General features: G+C 38.7%; 1 protein-coding gene across 17 annotated transcripts in view; it reads left to right on the top strand.

Annotated features, from left to right (window-relative positions):
- FOXP1 (forkhead box P1) overlaps positions 1-21,416 on the top strand; it is a 528,438-nt gene that overhangs the window by 484,493 nt on the left and 22,529 nt on the right. For all 17 annotated transcript variants that reach the window (XM_058288482.2, XM_012521022.4, XM_071212158.1 and 14 more), the window contains 2 exons: positions 573-660; positions 12,850-12,933. In XM_058288482.2, the coding sequence (XP_058144465.1) occupies positions 573-660; positions 12,850-12,933 (172 nt within the window). The remainder of the gene's footprint in view (positions 1-572; positions 661-12,849; positions 12,934-21,416) is intronic.

The following is a 21,416-nucleotide window of genomic DNA, read 5'->3' as shown; positions in this document are numbered from 1 at the left end:
CTTTTAAATAATTATCTACATTTTTTCCTCCTCATTGGTATATAATTTGCATGTGTAGGTTCTTGTTTCAGGTTTCACGTGTTTAAAGTTGTTTTTCCACCCTTTACCATTTCAGACATTCATGTTAATGCATTTTAATAGAAGGATGTTTTGTGAGTTATGTAAAATTAACTTTGGTGTGAAGGAACGCTCATATTCAGGTCCATACAGATTAGAGTCTTATGAAATAACTACTGGGCCCTGTCCCAGATTTCTGCCCACAGAGGTGGGGTCTTGAAATGCCGCCCCCATTTTAATTTCTTAAATTTTCTTACTTATATGTAAACGGTTATCTCCAGATGCCCTGCAGAATTTCACCCTGGAAGAGTTTGATTTTAGTAACAACAATGTGCCAAATTATAGGTACAACAGTATTAAATGGTGGGCATGGAAAAGGGCAGATCACCCCCTAAAAAATTACTATCTACTGTGAACCAGACCTGCTGTCTCGTTTATGCTTAAACATCCTAGTAACTTATATTTTCCTTTTTGTTTCTCCATTTCACTTAATGATTTTCTATGTATTGTTGCAGACATCTCAACAGTGAGCATGCGCTGGACGATAGAAGTACAGCTCAATGTAGAGTACAAATGCAGGTTGTACAGCAGTTAGAGCTACAGGTAAAACCAAATTTATTTTCAATATTATATCAGTATTCCTCAAATTCCAAATCTCTGTAGTGTTCTGTAATGAGTTCCTATGTACTCATTATTGAATGGAAGGTTCCAAACCTGTTGTCCTTAATTTTATTTATTTGTTTGTTTGTTTGTTTATTAACTCTTCGGGAAAGTTCAGCCTTGATTCCCTTTTTGGAACTACTGCTTAGATGTTTCAAAGTTCTGTGCCCATATTTGTGTTCAGCCAGTCCTAAGTTACCACTTACAGCTTTTCCATCTGTCTCTATCTCTTCCCCTTCTTCTCTCTCTTTTAACATTCTGATTATCTGTTGTGATTTAAGTCCTCTCAGTTGTTAATATTAACCTGGAGCTACGAAGACAAATTAGATAGAGACTGAGAGAGAGTGAAAGTGAACAGAGAAAAAGAGCAAGTGTCAGAAAGATCAGCGAGTGAGCATGTTTTCCATAATTAGAATAGAAGTTATGTACAGATTTTATCCTCATTTTGTTCTCTTTCCTATCACAGAGTTGGCTACATTATTTTATTTATATTTGTATGTACAAACACATATACAGGTATATGTATGATACATATATAAAATATATAATCTTGTATTTGGAAATTCTCTGGACTATGTTGCATGCCTTTTATGACTAGAGAAAAACTTCATATTATCCTGTGGATCACAGTTGTGAGGGATGGGGGATATTTTTATTGTAGGTTCTACTTCCCAGTGTAACTTGTTGATGTACCACCATATTTGACAAGAATTCTGTTCTTGGTACAAGTAATAGAAAATTAGTTTCTAATTTTTCTAGATTTTTCTAAGTAAAAATTGGGTCAGAAATAGAGATTATGAAAATGTAGAAATGGAGATTATGAAAATGTACAATTGCAGAAGCCTGACCCTGCAAACCCCATTTATGCAACTGAGTTCCAAAATGCTTTTGAGTGCTTGATGACTCACTGTGGCTTCTTCCTCTGGCTGGTTTAGTGTAGGCAAGAGGTTAGCAGACTAGAGGAAATTAAAACTATGTTGTACATTATATTGTTACCAGCCATGGAAAAGCCTATTTTGTATGCAAGACAGCAATGCTGAGATATATGGAGAGCCCTAGGCTAAGTACAGAAGATAATTACATTTGGAATTTTACTGAGTTAAGTCATTTACAGCTTCAAATAGTTGCAGCAAAAAATCACCCAAAACACACTTAAACTGTGTGTTGTGACTTTTCAGGATAGAAAGGACTTTTTAAAATTAGTTATCTTATGTAATAAATTACCTTTATTTCCTAAGATTTTCTCACAAGTTATTTTCTTTAGTTTGTTAATATTTTTTCCCTTCAAACTACAGGTCTGAAATTTATTGAAATAGTATGATCATTCAAATGGCAAAGATCACATCCTAAAATCCCAAAATTTTAATGCAAGTCTTAGGAAATGTCTTTAGGTTTAGTATATTTATCAAGAAGGAAAAAAGTGGTAGGTTTGCCCCACCTGTGTATTTTACTTAAAATTAAAGCACAGAAAGCCCTAGAGAAATTGGAGCCAACAAATCCAAATGTCTGTTACTACCTGAATTTATATGCATTGGTGGTAGTATTTATCAAGTGAAGCAAGTTCCTGCATTTATCTGTTTAACTGATAAGATTAAATTCTTAGTGACCAGCTAATAAGGAAATCGTTTACCATAGTTGTCACAGTTCACCCAAGTAGGCATTCCAGACTGCCTGTTGAAATGTTGGGCCATTTTTAATTACTAAGAAGCGGAATATCTCTTTTATGAATGAGTCCTCAATCTTTGCAATGTGAGACTAAAGGAAGGAAGGAGTTAGGCCATCAGTAAGTAAAGTGGTTCTCTTCTTGCAGCTTTTTGTGGTGGATATGGCCTTGGAAAGGTACAGACCGAAAGGCAGATTCTTTGATGATTTGTGGGTTTCATTTATTCATAGATTTCCTCTCGTCCTTCAGCACTAAGTAAGACTAAAGACAGATTTTTCAACCTATGATAGAAATTTACAAAGATCATCTGACTGGAAGTGACTATGTCTGATGATTACTAGTGGTGTTCCTAATATTTTTGCTGGGAATGTGATTTTAAAGGTGGTTATACTAATGGGAAAAGGGAAAAGCTGATTCTGAAGAGGTCAGTTTCTTAAAAACTTAAGAGAATTGTTAGAATGGTGGCAGTGCTTGTCCAGGGTGGGGGCCAGCAAACTGCAGCCCGTGGGCCAAATCTCGCAAGCCAAGAATGGTTTTTATATTTTAAATAGTTGGGGGTGGAAATCAAAAGAAGAAATATTTTGTGACACATGAAAAATATATGAAATTCAAATTTCGGTGTCCGTACAGAAAGTTGTATTGGAATCCAGCCATACACATGCATCTGTGTATTTTTTTGTGGCTGTTTCGTTCTACAGTGGCAGAGACGAGTGATTGTAAGAGAATAGATGGTCTGTAAAGCTGAACCTTTTCAGAAAAATTTGCCAAACAACTCCTGGTCAAAGAGGATCAGGAGAAAAACAATTTGCTTCACATTATTCACAACTTGTTCGTTTGAGTTTCTGGCTCTCTAAAAGTCTGCCAACCCCTTCTTTCCTCTTCTCTGTGGTTACCACATCTCCCAGGTTCCCCCAACAGCAGCTTCATACGACAAGTTTTGGCTATTATTGGCAGGTCACAGAAAGCCGGCTAAGGGATATAAATTTATTCACTCACGTATTCACTCCATTAATTCATTCATTCATTCATTCAGCAGAAATCAGCAGGACTGTATTACATAGTGTGAACCTTGCTGGTGCTACTTAAGAATATTAAAGTGAGTGAAACAGATAGGTCTGCCCTCCTGGTTCTAAAATTCTAAAAGGGAACATAGACCACCAGTAATTTTTTAAGGGTTCTTTTTTTTGGGCTGTGCTTGCTAACACTACTGGCTCCTTGAAAACACTTGATATTTACTCAAAAGAGGGAGTTTCCATGCTAGACAGGGGCCAAAACAAAACTTTTTTTTCCTATAAATTGTTATTCAAGCAGAGGCAAGAAAATGTCCAAAGTTTTTAGTATTTAAAAAAACATTTGCCCTGAGATAAGAGTTAAGAGAAGCCCTTTGTAAGGACTACATTGAGAGTCTTTGGGTTGCAGACTTGACACATTTTGGGATTTTGGCAAGGTACAGCTAGACTCAAAGCTAGACTCACTTTTTAAGCTTCCTGTTTCTCTGAAATTCAGCATTTCCATGTTTGTTCTGTCACACTGCCATTTCACGCACCCATGTCTGGAAATGTACTTTTTCATCTACTTAACTAAAGTCATTATGCCCATAGAATCTGAGGTATTGGGGGAATCAGGCCCGTGGAGCAGTGAGATGTGCTTGTGCTCGCACAGCCTCATTAGTTCCCATTTCCTACCGGCATGGCCCCCCATTCTTTTTCATGTATCACCTTGTCTAGAGGGGGCAACCTGTACATGACTGACATTACAGCTACTTTTACCATTCCCTTAAAAGGCAGCATTTCCCAATCCAGGAAAGACCTGTACCTCCAAGTATCCAAAAGCACATCACAAAATTACTCTTACCTTGAATTTGAAAAATGTTTGTGCCATTTAGCACTACAGGAAGGAACCATCAAGATTTGACCAATTCCCAAAGGGTAGTCATTGTAACAGAGTAGGAAGAGAAATCTCCCTGACCCCCTCGAAGGCCTCACTGCTCATCAATACTTAGGAGTCTGGTGTTTCCATCTGGTAGAGAGGTCACTTGTATGAACCCATTGTAAAAACAAGCCCAGTCAGCTCAGATCTTACAGTATAGGTTAGTCCACTCTAGAGAATCACTGTAAGATTCCACAAGAGAGTTTGGGAGGGCACTGTCAATGCTAGACAAGACCAAAGCTAGTTAAAGCAACTTGAGTACTGTCACAGGGACCTTTCCAGCCCTATTGTGTCTAAATCCCAGTAACCTTTTCCTCTGACCCAAAATGGATGGCCTTGTATCTCTAACACATCCTCCCTAAAGAATTTGTTGCACACTCTTTTTTTAAATAACCACTGTTAGCCTTGGGGGGTAGTGATTAGAGATGTGTGTCATCCCCCTCCCCTGCCATAGCTCTGTCTATACAATACTACACTTGACTCAAACGGAAAAGCCTTTAAGAGACTTACGGTGGAATTTCAGGCAACCAGGCAGAAATAAAGATGATAGATTAGGGAATCTGACTCAGACCTGCCTAATCAGTGCTTGGTGTCAGAGCCACCCTGTCCTAGTATAGTTAAAATGTGACTTGATTCATAAAACCAATTTTTTTTTTTTAAATATTGCATTCAAAAAATATGAGGTCCCATTCAACCCCACCACCCCCACCCCCCACTCCCCCCACAGCAGCACTCTCTCCTATCATCATGACACATCCATTGCACCTGGTAAGTACATCTCTGAGCATCGCTGCACCCCATAGTCAATGGTCCACATCATAGCCCACACTCTCCCACGTTCCATCCAGTGGGCCCTGGGGGGATCTACGATGTCCCGTAGTTGTCCGTGAAGCACCACCCAGGACAACTCCACGTCCCAAAAATGCCTCCACATCTCATCTCTTCCTCCCATTCCCTGCACCCAGCAGCCACCGTGGCCACCCTTCCCACACCAATGCCACATTTTCTCTGTGGACATTGGATTGGTTGTGTCCATTGCACATCTATGTTAAGTGGGGGCTTAGATTCCACATGGATACTGGATGCACTCCTCCCTCTTCCAGTTGTAGACACTCTAGGCTCCATGGTGTGGTGGTTGACCTTCTTCAACTCCATGTTAGCTGAGTGGGGTAAGTCCAATAAATCAGAGTGTAGGAGCTGAAGTCTTAAAACCAAATTTTTAACAGATGTGTCAGTTATAGAAAGCAAGGTACATCTGTATTCCTTTATTATTATTTTTGTTGTTGTTGTTCGGAAGGTATCAAAATACCTAATGAATGTTTTCTTGGTGGTGGATTGCTATGAACAGCTTAACAGAGAAGGGTCAATTTGATTCTTGTGTTGCTTCGTTACTGGACTCATTAAGAGGGGAAAGACATCAGAAAGACATCTCAGTGGGCCTTCTGAACTTTTGAATGTTTCTCACTGCATTTTGTTATTACAACGATGTAATTTTTTGTCGTTTTACTAAGGGACAAGATGAAGATTAACCCCACCTGTTACCTAGGAGCTCTATATTATAAATTCCCAAGAAGTCATTTAATCTCCTTACTCTATTACAAATAGTTAGGCACTTAACATTAAGACAGGTTAACATCAAGACGGACATCACAGAAATGATTGAGTAAAGGACATGGGTTTGTGAGGTCAGGGGATGTACTATAAGATTTCATCATTTAGCTGTTCTCTTTTTGACAGATTCTTCAGAATTTTATACAGACATGGAAATGAGCTAGAACTGGAGGGAGAATAAAGTTCCCACAGTCAGTAGGCCTGGTGTTATATGGGTCATGAAATGTGTTGACTTACTCCCACCTTCCCACCCCAGGACAGAGGGACAGAGAGACAAAAGAACTGACACTATGTTGAGAATAAGGATTGCCCATCCGAAATGCCCAGTGGTCAGGTTTGTAAGGAAGCACTTGAAGCTTCCTTAATAGTTGGGCACCTAATGTTAGCCAGGCATGGACCTAGGGGTTTACATTTTTACTAGCCCAGTTTACCCAGGTTTGCCCAGACAGGATGTGCTTATAAGCTCTTTGAAACATTAAACTGTGGATGAGGTCATCACAATTGGTGTTTCAGTGACTGAATTTTAATTCCGTGTTGGAAAAAGAGGAGAATCATCTGATTTAACAGACTAAAATATATATATATGTCAGATTTGCCTCTCTTAGAAAGCTGAAACATTAATGTTATATATTTCTGACCCACATATATTGGTTTTAATGTGATCACATGACATTATTCAGTTGCTAGTACATCCTCCCTGTTGTATGGAGATGGATTTTGAATAAAAGAAAAAAGAAGCCTTGGACACTAGGTTATATCCTATTGCAGGATCAACACATGTTCCCTACAACCCCTCAAAACACCTTCAAAATTAATATTGAAATTAGTGAAAAAGAAAAGGAGTCAGCGAAACTGAGGGTGATCTACTGGGGGTGGGAGGGGGGCAGAGCTCTACCTTTTATTACTTAATAATTTTCTTCATTTAGTCACTATTTATCACATACATGCTATATTCAAAGTACTGGATACAGATAAGTAAGGCAGCCTCTTCGTTCCTGTGTTGTTCAACCTAGGAGGGAGGAGAACTGGCGTGTCTCTGACTCTGCACCAGGCAGACTTGGTAAGAGGCAGGGAGCACATGGTTCTCATGGAGGCGTTTAGGTAAGGACTTCCTAAACCAAGGGAACGGCTTAAGAGTTTGCCTGGATTGTAGGGCAGTGGGGAGGGGTAGTAGAAGATCATATTGTTCTTTTTTTAAATTCATCTTCTCTTCAACAAGAAGTAGGATGACCAACCCTTCCAGGTTGCTTGCCTAGAATTCCCAGGACTTGGGATTTGCACTCTCAAAACTGGGCAAGTCATGGGAAAACTGGGATGAGTTTTGAGTCCACTGGCTTTGGGGAAGGACTATTAAGTGCCCCAGGTTCTGCTTGTAATTCTTATAAAGAAGCTCAAAAAACATTTGAACTGATACTTTTTGAGCAACTCCTGTGTCCAGGGAACTATACTAAGTACTTCATTCGACCCTCACTAACCCCTCTGAGAATAGGTATTACCCGATTTCCTTGATTGTGAAAGTCAGTTTTTAAAAAGAACATTTGGAAATCAGTACGTGTTTTTACATTTAACGAGACTGTTCAGTGCCTTGTTTTGTCTTATTCTTTGAAAAGGTGTTTGTCAATGGGGATCTATAGTCTTTGGCCTCTTAGCGTCAAAGAAATAATTTTAATTTTCCGCTCTCCCTCCCCTTACACATGAGGTAACTGAGGTTTTGTTAACTTGGTCAAGGAAAGCCAGTGACTAGTACTGGGCAAAGCCTACGTGTCTAGCCCAGCTTGTGCTTCTTTTATTGCAGGGTGCCTTATGGCTCTTTGCACTTGGGTCACCGTGGCCAGATGGGGCTCTGTGCATATGCCGAAGAGTTGCAGACCTCCATTTTAAAACCTGGCTCGTGGAGCCGTGCCCCTCTGTGCCTCCTCGAATCTCTCCTGAGCAGTCCATGGTGGCAGGGCCTGGCTTGAGCTTAGTGACACTGGGATCACTCCAGCTTTCTAAATCATCTGCAGCAGGAACTGAAAGCTCTAAGAGAATGTCAGCAGGAAGAAAAGCGAACAAGTTTCAATAGCAGTGAGAGACATTAATCCTAGCACAAATCAGTGGCTGTGTGGACTTCACCTGTGATTACTCTACCATTAGTGGTGCTATTTGTAATCACACCAGCTCCTGAGACTCTCACAAACAGACTTACTATCCTAATGTGTACCTCTTTGGGCCTCCCTAGCACAGGTGCCCAGGACAGTTCCTCACAGCAGTGGCCTCAGAGCACCTTGGTGAAAGAGGTCCCAACAGCGTAGTATCCTCCTATTGCCACTGCTTTGTGACTGGAGCCAAGAAAAAGAAGCGAAAATCTCTGGGTTTCTCACTTCCACGTCCTTCTTTGAAAACCAAGACACTTATTTTTCATAATTTAAAATCCTGCTTAACTCTGGGAGCATTAGAATTCCTAGACTATGACTGAGTATTAGTGTGCGTCTGCTTTAAATGTCAAGAGAGTCTTTAATAATAACATTTAAGGAATGTTAAGATGGTGACAGACTACAATAAAAGTGGGGAAATTCTTCTATTGGGGTGAAATGAGCCATAGGTTGCCCAACGCAAGTGCTGTGGAGAGTTTTAAAGGACTCCTTTAAACGTTTTTGCTGGAGCCGAGTCTTGAAGGCATGTGAATTACCATCGTTTGAGCAAGTGGTTCAAAAATAACTGAGAAATATTCAATTTGATAGAATTTATTTTCTGCTCCCTTCCAGTTGCTTTGGTTTTGTTTTGTTTTGCTTGTATCATATTTACTTGAGAGATCTGCATAACTGATTACACTCTGCCTAAATCAGTTAATCTTTTTGGATTATTACTGTGTACCATACTACTACTAAGAAAAGCAGTACTACCATTGTGTACAGAATATATAAAATACCCAATCTCGTGGCAAACAGTAGCACCTCCCAGGCTAGAAGGGACTAGAAGTCCTTTGCGGCCCTTATTAAAAATTCCTACTGCCTGATCCCTCCCTTGGTGTGTCAGTTTTAGCAAGTTTAGGTGAGACCCTAGTCAACTGAATTGGGGGACCACCATTGTCCAGGAATACTCCAGACCTGCCGGTTTGTAAAGGGCGTGCCTATTAAAAATACAGGTCCCCACCCCTTCAGTAGAGGTACTGAATCAGTATGTCTGCATGGGATAGAGGTGGGAGTGTTTCTTATTAGTGTCCCACATGAGTCTTAAGATCACACATGCGTGGGGAAAACCAGACCAAGCATCATGTAATCAGGAGCCCAGGCTTATTTGAGCCACTTTGTAGCTCTGTGTGCTCAGGTATGTTCATCTTTGTGAGTCCCACTTTCTCCAACCATAAAACGTGAGAATAGGGCTGGAGGACTTGAAATAGCCACAGTATCTTTGTTTGAAATAAGATGAGCGGCTTGGCCCTTTTTCTCATCTGGCTCTACTAATTCTAGCATTTTTTATACATGTCAGGGTCTTTGTTTATTTCAGGAGAGTTATCTTTCTTACAAATGAGAACTGCCAAATTGGGCTTAAAATAAAAACGGTTAGTCCTCCAGACAACACGTAAAATGGTCATGTTAACGGAGCTTGATACCACCATGTTCCATGTGGTCTGAGTTTAGTATCCTTAGTTTTTCTCTTGGAGGCTGTTGAATGGAGCTCCTCACCTTCCACAGTTATCTGTCGATCTGGAGCAGTTGTCACGCTCTGGACTCTCATAGCCTGGGCTATTACCTAAGTATCTGAAACCTAATGCGAGGCCATAGCGTATGAAAAGGTGGGTGGCCTTTGTCAGCCAGGTGCAGGAGAAAACATTTGCCCAGGATGAAGGGAAGATACAGTGAGAACCAAAGGAATAAGAAGCAGGTTTCATCTTTCCAAACGTACACATGATCAGTACAGCTGCAAACACCATCGAGCCCCCTTTTATGTTGGTCCAGATCCCAATGTATGCTCAACCTATAGAAATCTAGGTACGCCATCTAATTTAACTTTTCTTTTTTAAAAATTAGATATTTTTTGAGCTTTCACGAAGTACTGGGTGTTAGGCTAAGTTTGTTACGTGCATGAAAAAGCTCATCTGATCCTCAAATACTTAAAAAGGTTGTACACTGTGCCCAGGGTTGCAGAGTCAGAATTTGAACCCAGTACCCTCTGATTCTCGTGTCCACATTTGTAACTATTTTCACTCTGCCATCATTTTTCAGAAATGATGAACAAACTCACTGAATTAAAAGAACAAACAAACCCTTCACAAGCAGCTCCTCCTAATCTGTAGTCCTATTTCCATTCCTTTTATGCCCAGATACTCATTCTGTACCTACTGGGAAAGCTTAGAGTAATTCTGTTTTGATATCACAGCATAAAAAAATTAAAAATTTACCAACCAAAATTTTAATTGACCTTAAGACTGAATTTCTCAACCTCCTTTTCCCTGCTTTTTCATGGGATTCACAGTGTATGAAAAAATGCTAGAAAATATGTGGCTAATATTAAATGTTTGCATTTTCCTCTTATAATAATGAAAGGATGCCCTGAAAATGATGGGGATGATATACTCATGGAATGATGGCATAAAAAGTAACAAAGAATCGGAAAGCTTCCTGAAGGACCAATGTGTATTATAAATGCAAGACAGCTCTTATAGCTGATAGGTGTAAATGTTGCAATTTGAGTGAACGTTTGGCCATTTTGTCTGAAAAAAGAAAAAGTGAATTTGACAGGTTTTTTCTTCAATTGTTAAAAGCAGTTCGTACCAGTGCTGTAATTGATAATCTAAATCTCATCCATGATTATGGTTTTTACATATTAATTTGGACCAGACGAACAAAAAGAAAAACTTGGATTATGACCTTTTGCTAAAACCCTGTTCACCTTTTAGAAAACAGAACCATGATGGTAGACTTTAAATTCAGGCAAATTAAGGAACCTGGATCATTCTCAAAATGTACAGTGAATTCTAAGTAATGGTCTCATAGAAAAATAAGAAAATATTCCCTAGAGCAGTTATCTCAGGGTTATCTAGATGTGGCTGTATACAGATTCTGTGTTTGCAGCATAGTGTATCTTTGGCTGACCTGTAAAAACTCAGCCTTGTAGATTTTTGGATGGAAAGTAGAGAAGATGATTCCTTTTGATAATGGGGATTTGAATTTTCCTTCTACCAAACTGAGTCCTTGTAATTGCTCCATTAACCAGTTCTGTTCCAGAATTAAGTCACATTTAATATTCAGTAGACTCTTCAATAAATATCACCTTTCAGCCCTTTAATTTGTGACATTAAGTATGGCAGAAATACTTCTTGATTTTCAAAAGAACAAAATATATGACTCCATTTCTCCTGCCCCCATAATAATTTTAAAACAAGCTTTTTTAAAAAACATCTAAGTAGAATATTTTAATCTAACTTAAAAATTTAGAGCACCTACATAAAAAACAAATAACCTTAGAAAAATGCCATTCCCAACATTTTAATTGTTCTAACTGAGCTATTGTGGAAAACTAATTTCCTTTGGAAAAGTGTGTTTGGAGCATCTAATATAAAGTTTGGCTATTCAATAACTCAGTAAAGAACAGAGGATGAATAATATAAAGTGGCTCCTAATATGGTATCATTTTCATTTCCTGTTTGTTCAAAGATAAATGCTAATGCTCTAAGACTTTATTTATTTATTCCTCCTTGAACCACAAGGGAATAAAAATTTAAAAAATCAAATGTGATATGTCTTGATCCTGAGTCAGCCAGTTAGGATAAGTTGAAATGTTTCCCTTCTGCTTTTGTACCCTTTCCCGTTCCTCTGGAATGTCCTCCTCCCTCACTGTCCCCCGAGAAAACTCTCTTTAAAAAAGGGAGTCTTATTTAATTTTTTTATTTTGAAATCATTTAGATCTATCCAAAAAATTGACTTTTAAAGGATTTAAGATTTTGTGACAAAAAGAATGAGTTCCTTCCTAATTCTAAGTCATTATTTTGGACAAATGGTCTCTAAAAGTGTGGACAAGAGACAGCTCTCCTCCCAAGCCCCGTCTCTCAAGCGCACTCTCTTTTTCTCTCATTAATGTCTTCTACATTTTTCCCTAAATTATATGGCTGTTTTTTTAACTTGTCCTTAATTTTGGGGGGAAATATTTATTTCTTTTCCGGAAGTAATCATTATCCCCATGCCCAACTGTCTTGGACTCTCAAAAATACCACAGTGTTAAAACAAGCCAAGGCAAGCATTAAAAATTTAGCATCCAATAAATAGTATTTGAGTGTCAACTTTGTACATACATACAGTGAGAAAAGTGTGTCTTCAGAAGATAATTTCTTATGGAATGAAGAGACTTAAGTTTTCATTAATATGAGACTAGTATGTAGACGGTACTGAAATATGGAGTAAATGAATGAGCTTATTCTATGTTCATTGGAAAATGGGAACCTTTCAACCCCTGAGGCCTATTCTTATCCTGCTAATATCATTTGCCAACACTATCTTAATCTATGCCTACCTGTTAAGAAAGATGAAGTTAATTTTGCATAAATGTATCCATCTGTCTAGGAGTTTCTGCACAACTACAACAGATGAATTTATGAGTTGTAGCTACCTAGCTCATTTTCCTTTGCTTCCTCATGAATAAGGTTAGTTAATAGGCATGATTCACGTTTGTCTTTTAGCTGTCTGTGTTACATGGGACTCCTTGGTGCCAGCCGGTCTATAACTTCCCAGTTAAAGGCTAATGCATTTTGTGCTGAGACATCTCACACTAACACCTCCGGTTATTTAGAGTTTGGCAATGATCGTATAGATTTCAAAAGGATTAAGTAAAGAAAATGATTTTCTTATGTGCCCTGGTGTCATAGTTTAATCTGGAATTAGTATCATTTTGGATGTTAATATAATAATACATTTGTATTCAGGGAAGTAACAGTATTTTCATCCTACTAGCTTGCAAAAGACAAGGAGCGCCTGCAAGCCATGATGACCCACCTGCATGTAAAGTCTACAGAACCCAAAGCTGCCCCTCAGCCCGTAAGTACTGAGCCACGCCCTGCGTGGGGTGGGGGGGAGCCTGACAGTGTTTCTTCTTTGCTTCCCCACCACAAGCATAGGAAGGACAATCTGCTTTGGCAGATTTGAGAGTTGAAGACCTCAAGTTCAGGCCACTGTTTCTGGTTTCCCTTTACAATGAAGTCATTGTGCTAGACATTTTGGGAGATAACAAGATGATTCACACGTGGTCCTTGCCCCCGAGTCCCAAACTGCCAGCCCTACTTCAGAACAGGATGATTGGTCCTCAAACAAGGTACTGAAATATATTATAAGAGTTCACTGGGAGAAAAAAAACCTTACTGTGTGGTAGGAACTCTGGAATAGCCACACCATGAAGCCAGAAGAAAGAGGCACTTCAGCTTGAGTAAGTCAAGAAACAGCAGTGTACAAGAAAGAAGCAAGGAATAACTCAGTCGTACTGTAACAGAGGACGGAAGTGGGAGACACATTGTCAGAATAGTAGAGGCTAAATTATGGAGAGCACCTCCTGGTTATGAAGGAATTTGAAGTGAAAATTACTCCTTCACTGTTAAAGAGACCAGTGGCATGCCAAAATTAGGTTTAATTTTTAGGAATCCTATTTCTTGCCCTGTTAGCTTTTACTTAACCTGGAAGGGTGTGTCATCCAAGCACTAGTAGTTAACATCAAAGCACAAAAGGATGTAAAAATGCAAAATCCTTTCTTGGACCTCATTTAAAGTTATAAATTGATCTCTTTAACAGTTGTATTTCTCATATGCTTAAATTTCTAAAATTCTCCCAGTAGCTTCTTCAACTGATTATTCAAAATGGAGAGAGTGCTTTGCTTCTTGATTTTAAGATTTGTAAAATTTAAAGGTACACTGCCTTTATTTGATTTTGCTTAGAGTCACTGTGTGAAAATTAATTGAGCGTTGACAATCTATAGTTAGAACCAGCAATTTTAATCAATATGCAGTGATGCAGCGTAATGGCAAAGTATTGGTTTATCTGTTTTGACTGATTTTTTTCTATAAATAAAGCAAACATACACCCATATATGTATGATTTATAGTGATAGAAATAAAACGGAGTCAGACTATTAACCCAGCAAATATGGTAGCCTGCCAAGATGCAGTTGGCAGACAAAATTAATGTCTGAAACAGAACACATTACTGAGCTATAGGACATAAAATCATTAAACACTTCGCGCATCCATTTTTACAAGGAAAGAGTCCTTAGTTTCCATGTGTTTTACAGTGATAGGCTGCAGGACTTGGATGTATAGGCTACTGAAAAGAAAGGATAAAAGAACCAGGCCACTCAGTGTTGTGGAATCTGTAGTCAACTGTGCTACTCATAACATCCCTTCCTTTAAGGGGAAGGATACTAGAATACCACAAACCCAGCTAAGCAAATTGAGGAGGCCCCTGAAGTGACTTGGCCAGCTTCTCAAATGGGCATGGGCAGTTGCCAAGGGCACTGAACTCCTTGGAACTCTCTGAAAGTCTTCAGGTGGCTTTAGTTTGCAGGGATATGTTCTCTCCTCCCTGCCAACCCAATGATGAATCTGAGTCTTTAGGTGGAGCAAAAAGGAAGAAAATGGCAGGATCTCCTGTTCCCCTATGCTAGAATAATGTCTGGACTCAGCACGCTAGGAAAGGACTCCTTTTGTATCTTGGGGCTCCTGAGGAGGATGAGGGATACAACTAAAGAGAAGTAATGGCACAACCCCATGGGTGCTCAGCAAGTGTTGGGGCTGCGTGTTGGTAGGCAGTGCCATGTACCTTAGCCCCCAGAAGGACTGTTGGGAGTCTCCGTGAGGACCAGTGAGTGCTCAGCACCCAGAAAACTGGGAATGGTAGCTGGGGTGGGGGTAAAGGGAATGAACAGGGCAGGAAGGTTTGTCTTGATTGGTATTAAAAAATATATTTTACATTCTAGGAAATTATAACTTTGAAGAGGACCTCCTACTAAATTTATTTTTAACTGCTCTATTGAAAATTCTCTACCACTAGTCAACATTATCTCTTAGTAGCTTGGCACAGTATTTCTTTATTAAAAGAAATAGGCACGAATATTTTTGACTGAAAAATTAATAGCTTTTGAATTCATACACAGCAGGTTTTCTTTTGCAAAGAAGTCCAATATCGCTGCACAGCACTTCTATAACCATTTATTTAGAGTCCAAGTCAAACCTTTGACAGCTAGAGCAGCTACAAGCCAATATAAAGAACTCCAAGATGTAAACCAACAATAGGCCGTCTGTGTGAGGTTTGCCATTGTCAAATACATAGATTGTTTGGATTAGTTTATGTAAATGTACTGTTGTATTACCCTTTGAAAAAAAAAGATCACATTTGTGTATGAAAAGTGCTTCCCTTCACAGGCAGCATTATAAATTCCTTATCCTTTAACTTACATGTAAGAAGTAAAAATTGGTGCCTGACAAGCAGATATTGTGTGACACTGTTGTCGGAGTGAGCCTGACTTCTTTTCATTTATTGGAAAATAGAAAATTTTATTATAGATACCATCTCACAAATCAGGAATTATTAAAATATATATAGTTGAAGCATTTGGAAATTAATTATAAAAGGTAGACATGTAGTGTTTTACATAAATTTCCTTTCCAAATAAAAAAAAAAGGCACACACATACAGCAAAAACTCTTGTATCTTTCAACTTTAGGGGAACAGAAATATCTGGTGACCAATTCTAATGTATAAAACATTCCCTATAGCCAGTAATTAATTTATTCCACTCCAGATAATAGGATGCATGGTTTATTTTCAAATTAGTATCCTTCTAGAATCTTCTGATTTGAAACAAGCAGTCCCTGAGGATCCAAATCTAACCATAGATGGGGACTTAATGTTAGAACCTTGCCAGTAAGTTTACAAAGTTTGTTCTTTTTTTCCATTTCTCTTGAAAAGGAACTTCATGTTTATTTTTAAATTCTTAGTCACTAAGTGATAGAATGCTTTGCTATAAACATTGCTTTTCACTAAATGCCATTTGGGTGGAAAGTGTCATTTGTTGTATCCAGTCATCCAACCAGTCCCCATTTCATTCCATTAATGAAATTGCCAGCGTGCTCTCAGATTATTCTTGCTTCAGCTCATTTACACATTTTCTGAATTCTATTGTGGATCTCATTTTCAGATCTGGATGGGTAGAGTATATACTGATCTTGGGAAGGTCTCCAAGTTTTTAGATACAAATCTGAACTTGACCCACAGTGGGAAGTCGGGTGAACTATAATACGAGCTTGCAGTCTTCCTGTCCTTTGGACTCCTTTTGTAGTATCTCTTCCTTCTTGTCATAAAATCTTTAAAACCAAGAAAACCTTTCCTTTCAGAATTACACCCAAGACTCAAACTTCAGGTTGTTTTGGAAAGGGAATTCCTGTATTTAAGATTGAAGTATTCTATCAACAGATACTTATTTAACGCGCTTCATACTGTGAAGCGAAACAAGGTGGACACCTTCCCTGATATTCGGTGTTTGGAGTTTTGTGGAACAAACTAACAAGTACACACATACACACACACACACACACCATGGATCATGCTGTGTGTAAATAGAATCTACCTGGAGTGGTAGGGTTGGGGAAGCCTTCAGGAAATGTGGCCTAAGCTTACACATAAAAAATGAATAGGAAGAAACTTTAAGAAGTTAGCATGTGAGCGCCTCTGAGTGAGGAGCTGGGAGACGAGGAAGGTGTGGAGTGGGATCTGTGTGCATGAAGGAAAGGAAGAGCCAACAGCAGCTCAGAGAGCTGGACCCTGCCTGGAAAACACAGTCTTTAAAAATTTACCAGAGCAACTGTATGTTCTAGTCATTGATAACATACCAAGGGAAAGCCTTTGTTCATGTGTGTTTATGATAGCCAAAATTAGTTACATTTTGAATTTTCAAAGATTCTTCTCTTTTCCATGGGAAAAGAAGCAAGAGAGAAAAAGCAGACAGTAGTAAACTGCTCTCCTGAAAGACTGATATTCACTTAGTTCAAACTCAGTAACCTTTTCAAAGTAAACACTAAAATGTATTGCTTGTGGGTTAATGTCTCCATGCCTACTCCATGGAGAATTTGCTGAGATATTTCCTTGGAGGGAGGCGTAACTTAGAGAACAAAACAATAATAACAACAGAAAAAGAAACGTGTGTTAGGACTTTATTAAGTTGTGAAGGATTTTTAAAAAGACTTCGTATGTACCATTATGTAAGGGAAACACTGTAAATCATATTGTATAATACAAGTACATGAGAGGTAGCTTCGCTTGAGGGGATTCCTCTGCATCAGAGAACAACTCCTGATCCCTGAGAAACCACTTTCCTTCAGATTTGGTGGGCAAGTAATTAGAGTGTAGGTACCATATCCTTCCTTATGAAAACGTTATAAAACATTTACAGGAACTTGGATATTTGGAATGAAATGCACTATTAGATTTTCCTTTTTACACGTTTTCTTTTACCTTAACCGTAGCAATTAGGACTGTTTTGAAATAGTGTCTTTAGCTACTATAAAAACAAAGTACCCTCTCGTAAGTACCTCCCTTCCTCCCCCCCACCCTCAAAAAAAAGTCTTTTAACTCTTAAAATAATGGGTAATCATTTGGGTGTTCAGGCCTTGCTTAAGAGTTAGAGAAATAATTTTAGGCATTAAAAGGGATTCTCAAGCACACCGTACAAAAAAACTATATTTATATACCGTTTTTCATTAAATCCCCTTCCTCAACTCAGTTCTTTTTTTAAAAAAAAAAAAAAAGACACTGCCAGTAACAACACCTCTCAGTCGTTGCTCTCTGCCAGCACCACTGTCTAATATAGGAGCACAGCCAGGCCCAGACAGTAAAGGCTCAGAACAAAAGCCTCCAGCTGCCACCAACTGCCCTAATGTCCCCACTGTCTGGTAACATCCCTTCAGCTGTAGAAAGGCAGTTTCTGAGTGGCGGTGATTCGTGTCTAGAAATGCTGTGTAGTTAAACACGACTTGAATCCTGCTCAGGCCAGTAAAACCGACAGCAGGAAAACGAGTTTTGTGAGCCAACAGTCCCTACTATGCAGTTGTGTCCCTTGTTTGTTTGGTTTCAGGTTGGTCTTTTGTTCTCAGATTCTGTTTTCATGAGAGGCAAGAACACAAACAAAAATAAAAAGAGTTCTTATGGGAATACTTATTACAACAAGCCTGTTTCTGCCAGGGTTTACATCAGCAGTTTGTTTATTTTTTTAAAATGTGAGTGACTCATCATCTTTAAAAGGGAGAAGAGGTTACTGTTCAAAATCTAAAGATTAATTTTTTAGAAAGGACTAACCAGGGTGTGGAGTAGCTGACACCATTCTAATAGTCTGGATGGGTCAGATTTCTAGAACCACTCTTTCTATAACTGAACTGGGGAGAAAGTTGATGCTTGAGAGTATAAATGAATTTAAAAAATAAAACCTTATGGACATGCGACAACATGGATGAACCTGGAAGACATGTTGAGTGAAATAAGTTGGACATAAAAGGACAGCTATTACACGACTTGAAATAATCAGAATAAGCAAATTCAGAGAGTCAGAATGTAGAGTATAGGTTAGCAGGGAACAGAGTGGTGATAGGGAATGGGGAGTTAAGGCTTAAAAGGTACAGGCTTCCTATTTAGCATGACGGAAATGTTTTGGTAATGGATGGTGATGATGGTAGCCCAACATTGTGAACATAAATAACCACACTGAAATATATATCTGAATGTGGTTTAAAGGGGAAATATTAGATTGAATATATAGTAACAAAATTAAACTTTAAAAAAAAATCCATGAAATTATACTACACAGTGAACCCTAAGTTAAACCATGAACTGTAGTTACTAGTACAATTATAAAAATGTGCTATCATCCATTGTAACAAATGTTCCACACCAGTGCAAGGTATTAATGATACGGCAATATATGGGAATCCTGTATTTTATGCATGATTGTTCTGTTAATCCACAACTTCTGCAGGAAAGAAAGGAAAATATATAAGTGACAAAAGAATTTAACTTTTGGCCAGAGTTTCAAACAGATTATCTTTGTCTAAATCATCACATGATGGAAATGTGCCATGTAGAAACTCTCAGCGTTACTAACTTTTCTAAATATAGCAACTTCTTTTTAAATAGAAAATGTACACAATAAGAAAAATAGGCTTTCCATCAGGAAAAGAAACCCTCCCAGTCCAATCCCTTCCTGCTCCATGTCCCGGAAAAATCTCTCTGAAAACCTTTACAACAGTCAGAAACAGGGCGTGCATATGGATTCATTTCTAATTGATGATTATATTAAGGTTTAATCATTTACAAGTAAGGTGAATTTTGGAAGATTACAGAAAAACCCACACCATTCCTAACTTGCTCTTGTGGTTTCAATCTGTAATTAATTTGTTTTGGGAGGAGGGGTCTTTTTTCAGAGAGACTTTGATTAAACATCAGATTTGGTTTGAACACAGAGCCTGTTTTGAATGCTTCCCAGTGCTCAGTCTTATCTCTGTCTTGTGACCTTAGAGATGGTTCTTCCTTAAGGCAAGCGTGTGATCATCAAACAAAAGTTTAAAAGTTAAGAAACTGACAAGGTTGACATTTCATTAACTTGTTGGTTCAGCCTTCATATGATTTTGTGAGGCAAAGCACCCTCTTCTTGGAGTTTACAGCTTTTTGTTCTTCCTTCCCTCCCAGACTACAGTCAAGTTTAATTTGGAATCTGGACTCCTTTGGCAAATTAGCAATTAGAACAATTTTGTGGGAATATGTATATGTGTCATTAGTTTTCCTGCAAATTAATAGCAAGGGCAGGGGTCAGGCAGAAATTTTCCACTTGACTGCCACTCCTCTGTGGAGACTTGGCACTTGGTTTTAGAATGGCCACAGCTGCTCTCAGCCACCCTCTTCCTCTAGGAACTGTCTTTTAATTAGTTTACATCATAGCCATCATTACAAATATTCCTGCCTCCCCTCCTCAAAATAAAATTACTGTTTCTACAAAATATTCCAGTGACATCTTGCATCACTGCACATTGATGGTGGGGTCACTCGAATGCTGCATTTAATCATTAGATCACCTCCATACGGGTCTCCTAATTAGAGTCCTTACAATACATTTTTATCTGGTAATTAGCTGAGATTGGCTGCTTCCTCTGTGGCTTATTAGAGACAGCCCAGCAGTGGGTGTGAATCATGGTGTCATTTGTCAAGCCTGGTAAACCCCTTCTCTGTTCTCTTCTGGCTCAGTGTTTATCAGAAGCCTCTAGGATTTCTACTTGTTTTTCTTTCTTCATGGATCATGCTGACCTGGATGGATTTTATTTACCTACCACTCTTGCTTCTTTGGTAAAGAAAGTCTAAGTGTTAAGATCTTTCTAAAGCTAAAGTAGTCAAATTCTTTATGTATTTGATGACATCTTAGTGTATGACTACTGTTCTTACATGTGGGCACTCAAAACAATGGGCTTGCACTTGCTGAGTATTCAGATGAGTTTTGATTTGAAGCAATTCAGCTAAAAATCCAAAGAGTTAGGTGAGTTTCTTCACAGACAGGAAAGTACCATTCATATTTCTTAGGGACATTTCTGTTTATATTGTACTTTTTCATCCTGCTTGAAAGCCACGGTGTTTAGGGTAATGCTCTTAAACTGCAGTGAGTAGCCTAAAAATAGACTTAGCCTCAGCATTGTCTTTATGGTCATTGTTATGGTTATTGTGTATGTACCTTTTTCTTTGTCTAGTGTCTATATTCAATAGTAAGCTCTTCAAGGGCAGCACTTGTGAACATTGTTCTTTTTCTATCATTATGGTGCACTAAGTGCCTTACGTTTGTGTAATGAACATTTATCGACTCCCATTTACAAGCCGGGCATCCTTTCCCCCAAAATGAGCATGCACTAAAACGAAACTGGTTAGTGTTTCTTTTTCCCATTACCTGGGCATAAGAAGATTATACAGAGGTTTTGGAATCACATGAATATGCATTTGACTTTGGATCCAGGATGGGAATATGGGGGATTTATCAAGCCTCCATGAGCTTATGTATACAACGTGAAAAATAACATCTCAATTACTACTGGTGGTATGAGAATTAAATGAAACCCCACAGTGGCAGGTGGTTTAAAACATAAAACAGATGTTGTCCATGATTTTCAAAAGCATTCAGATGTTCTCAGACTAAGCAGCATTTGAATTTTAAAAGCTGTGTATTTTTGAACATTAGGCTTTCATGCACTAATTTCCTTGACCCTTTGCTTGGGCAGATGCTTCTACACACTGTCCCTGAACTTGGTCAGTGATTAAGGTCCAAGGCAAAAAAGAGGCCAGCCCCAGCTTTCCTCCTTGGCCTCTAAGATCAGCCTATCCCATGAGTACAACCCAACTGTTAGCACGTAGTTTGCAAGTGAGGATATGAAGTCAGGTTTCCACCAAAAACAGCTCACATCTCTCTGGCTAGACAGGGGATTTGTAAGGGCAGTACATCTCCACGCTGCTCT

Source organism: Dasypus novemcinctus, chromosome 26 (genome assembly GCF_030445035.2).
Source record: "Dasypus novemcinctus isolate mDasNov1 chromosome 26, mDasNov1.1.hap2, whole genome shotgun sequence".
In the NCBI taxonomy this organism is placed as follows: Eukaryota; Metazoa; Chordata; class Mammalia; order Cingulata; family Dasypodidae; genus Dasypus; species Dasypus novemcinctus.
Note: the sequence above shows the minus strand (reverse complement) of the source record. Positions and strands in the feature narration are given on the sequence as shown.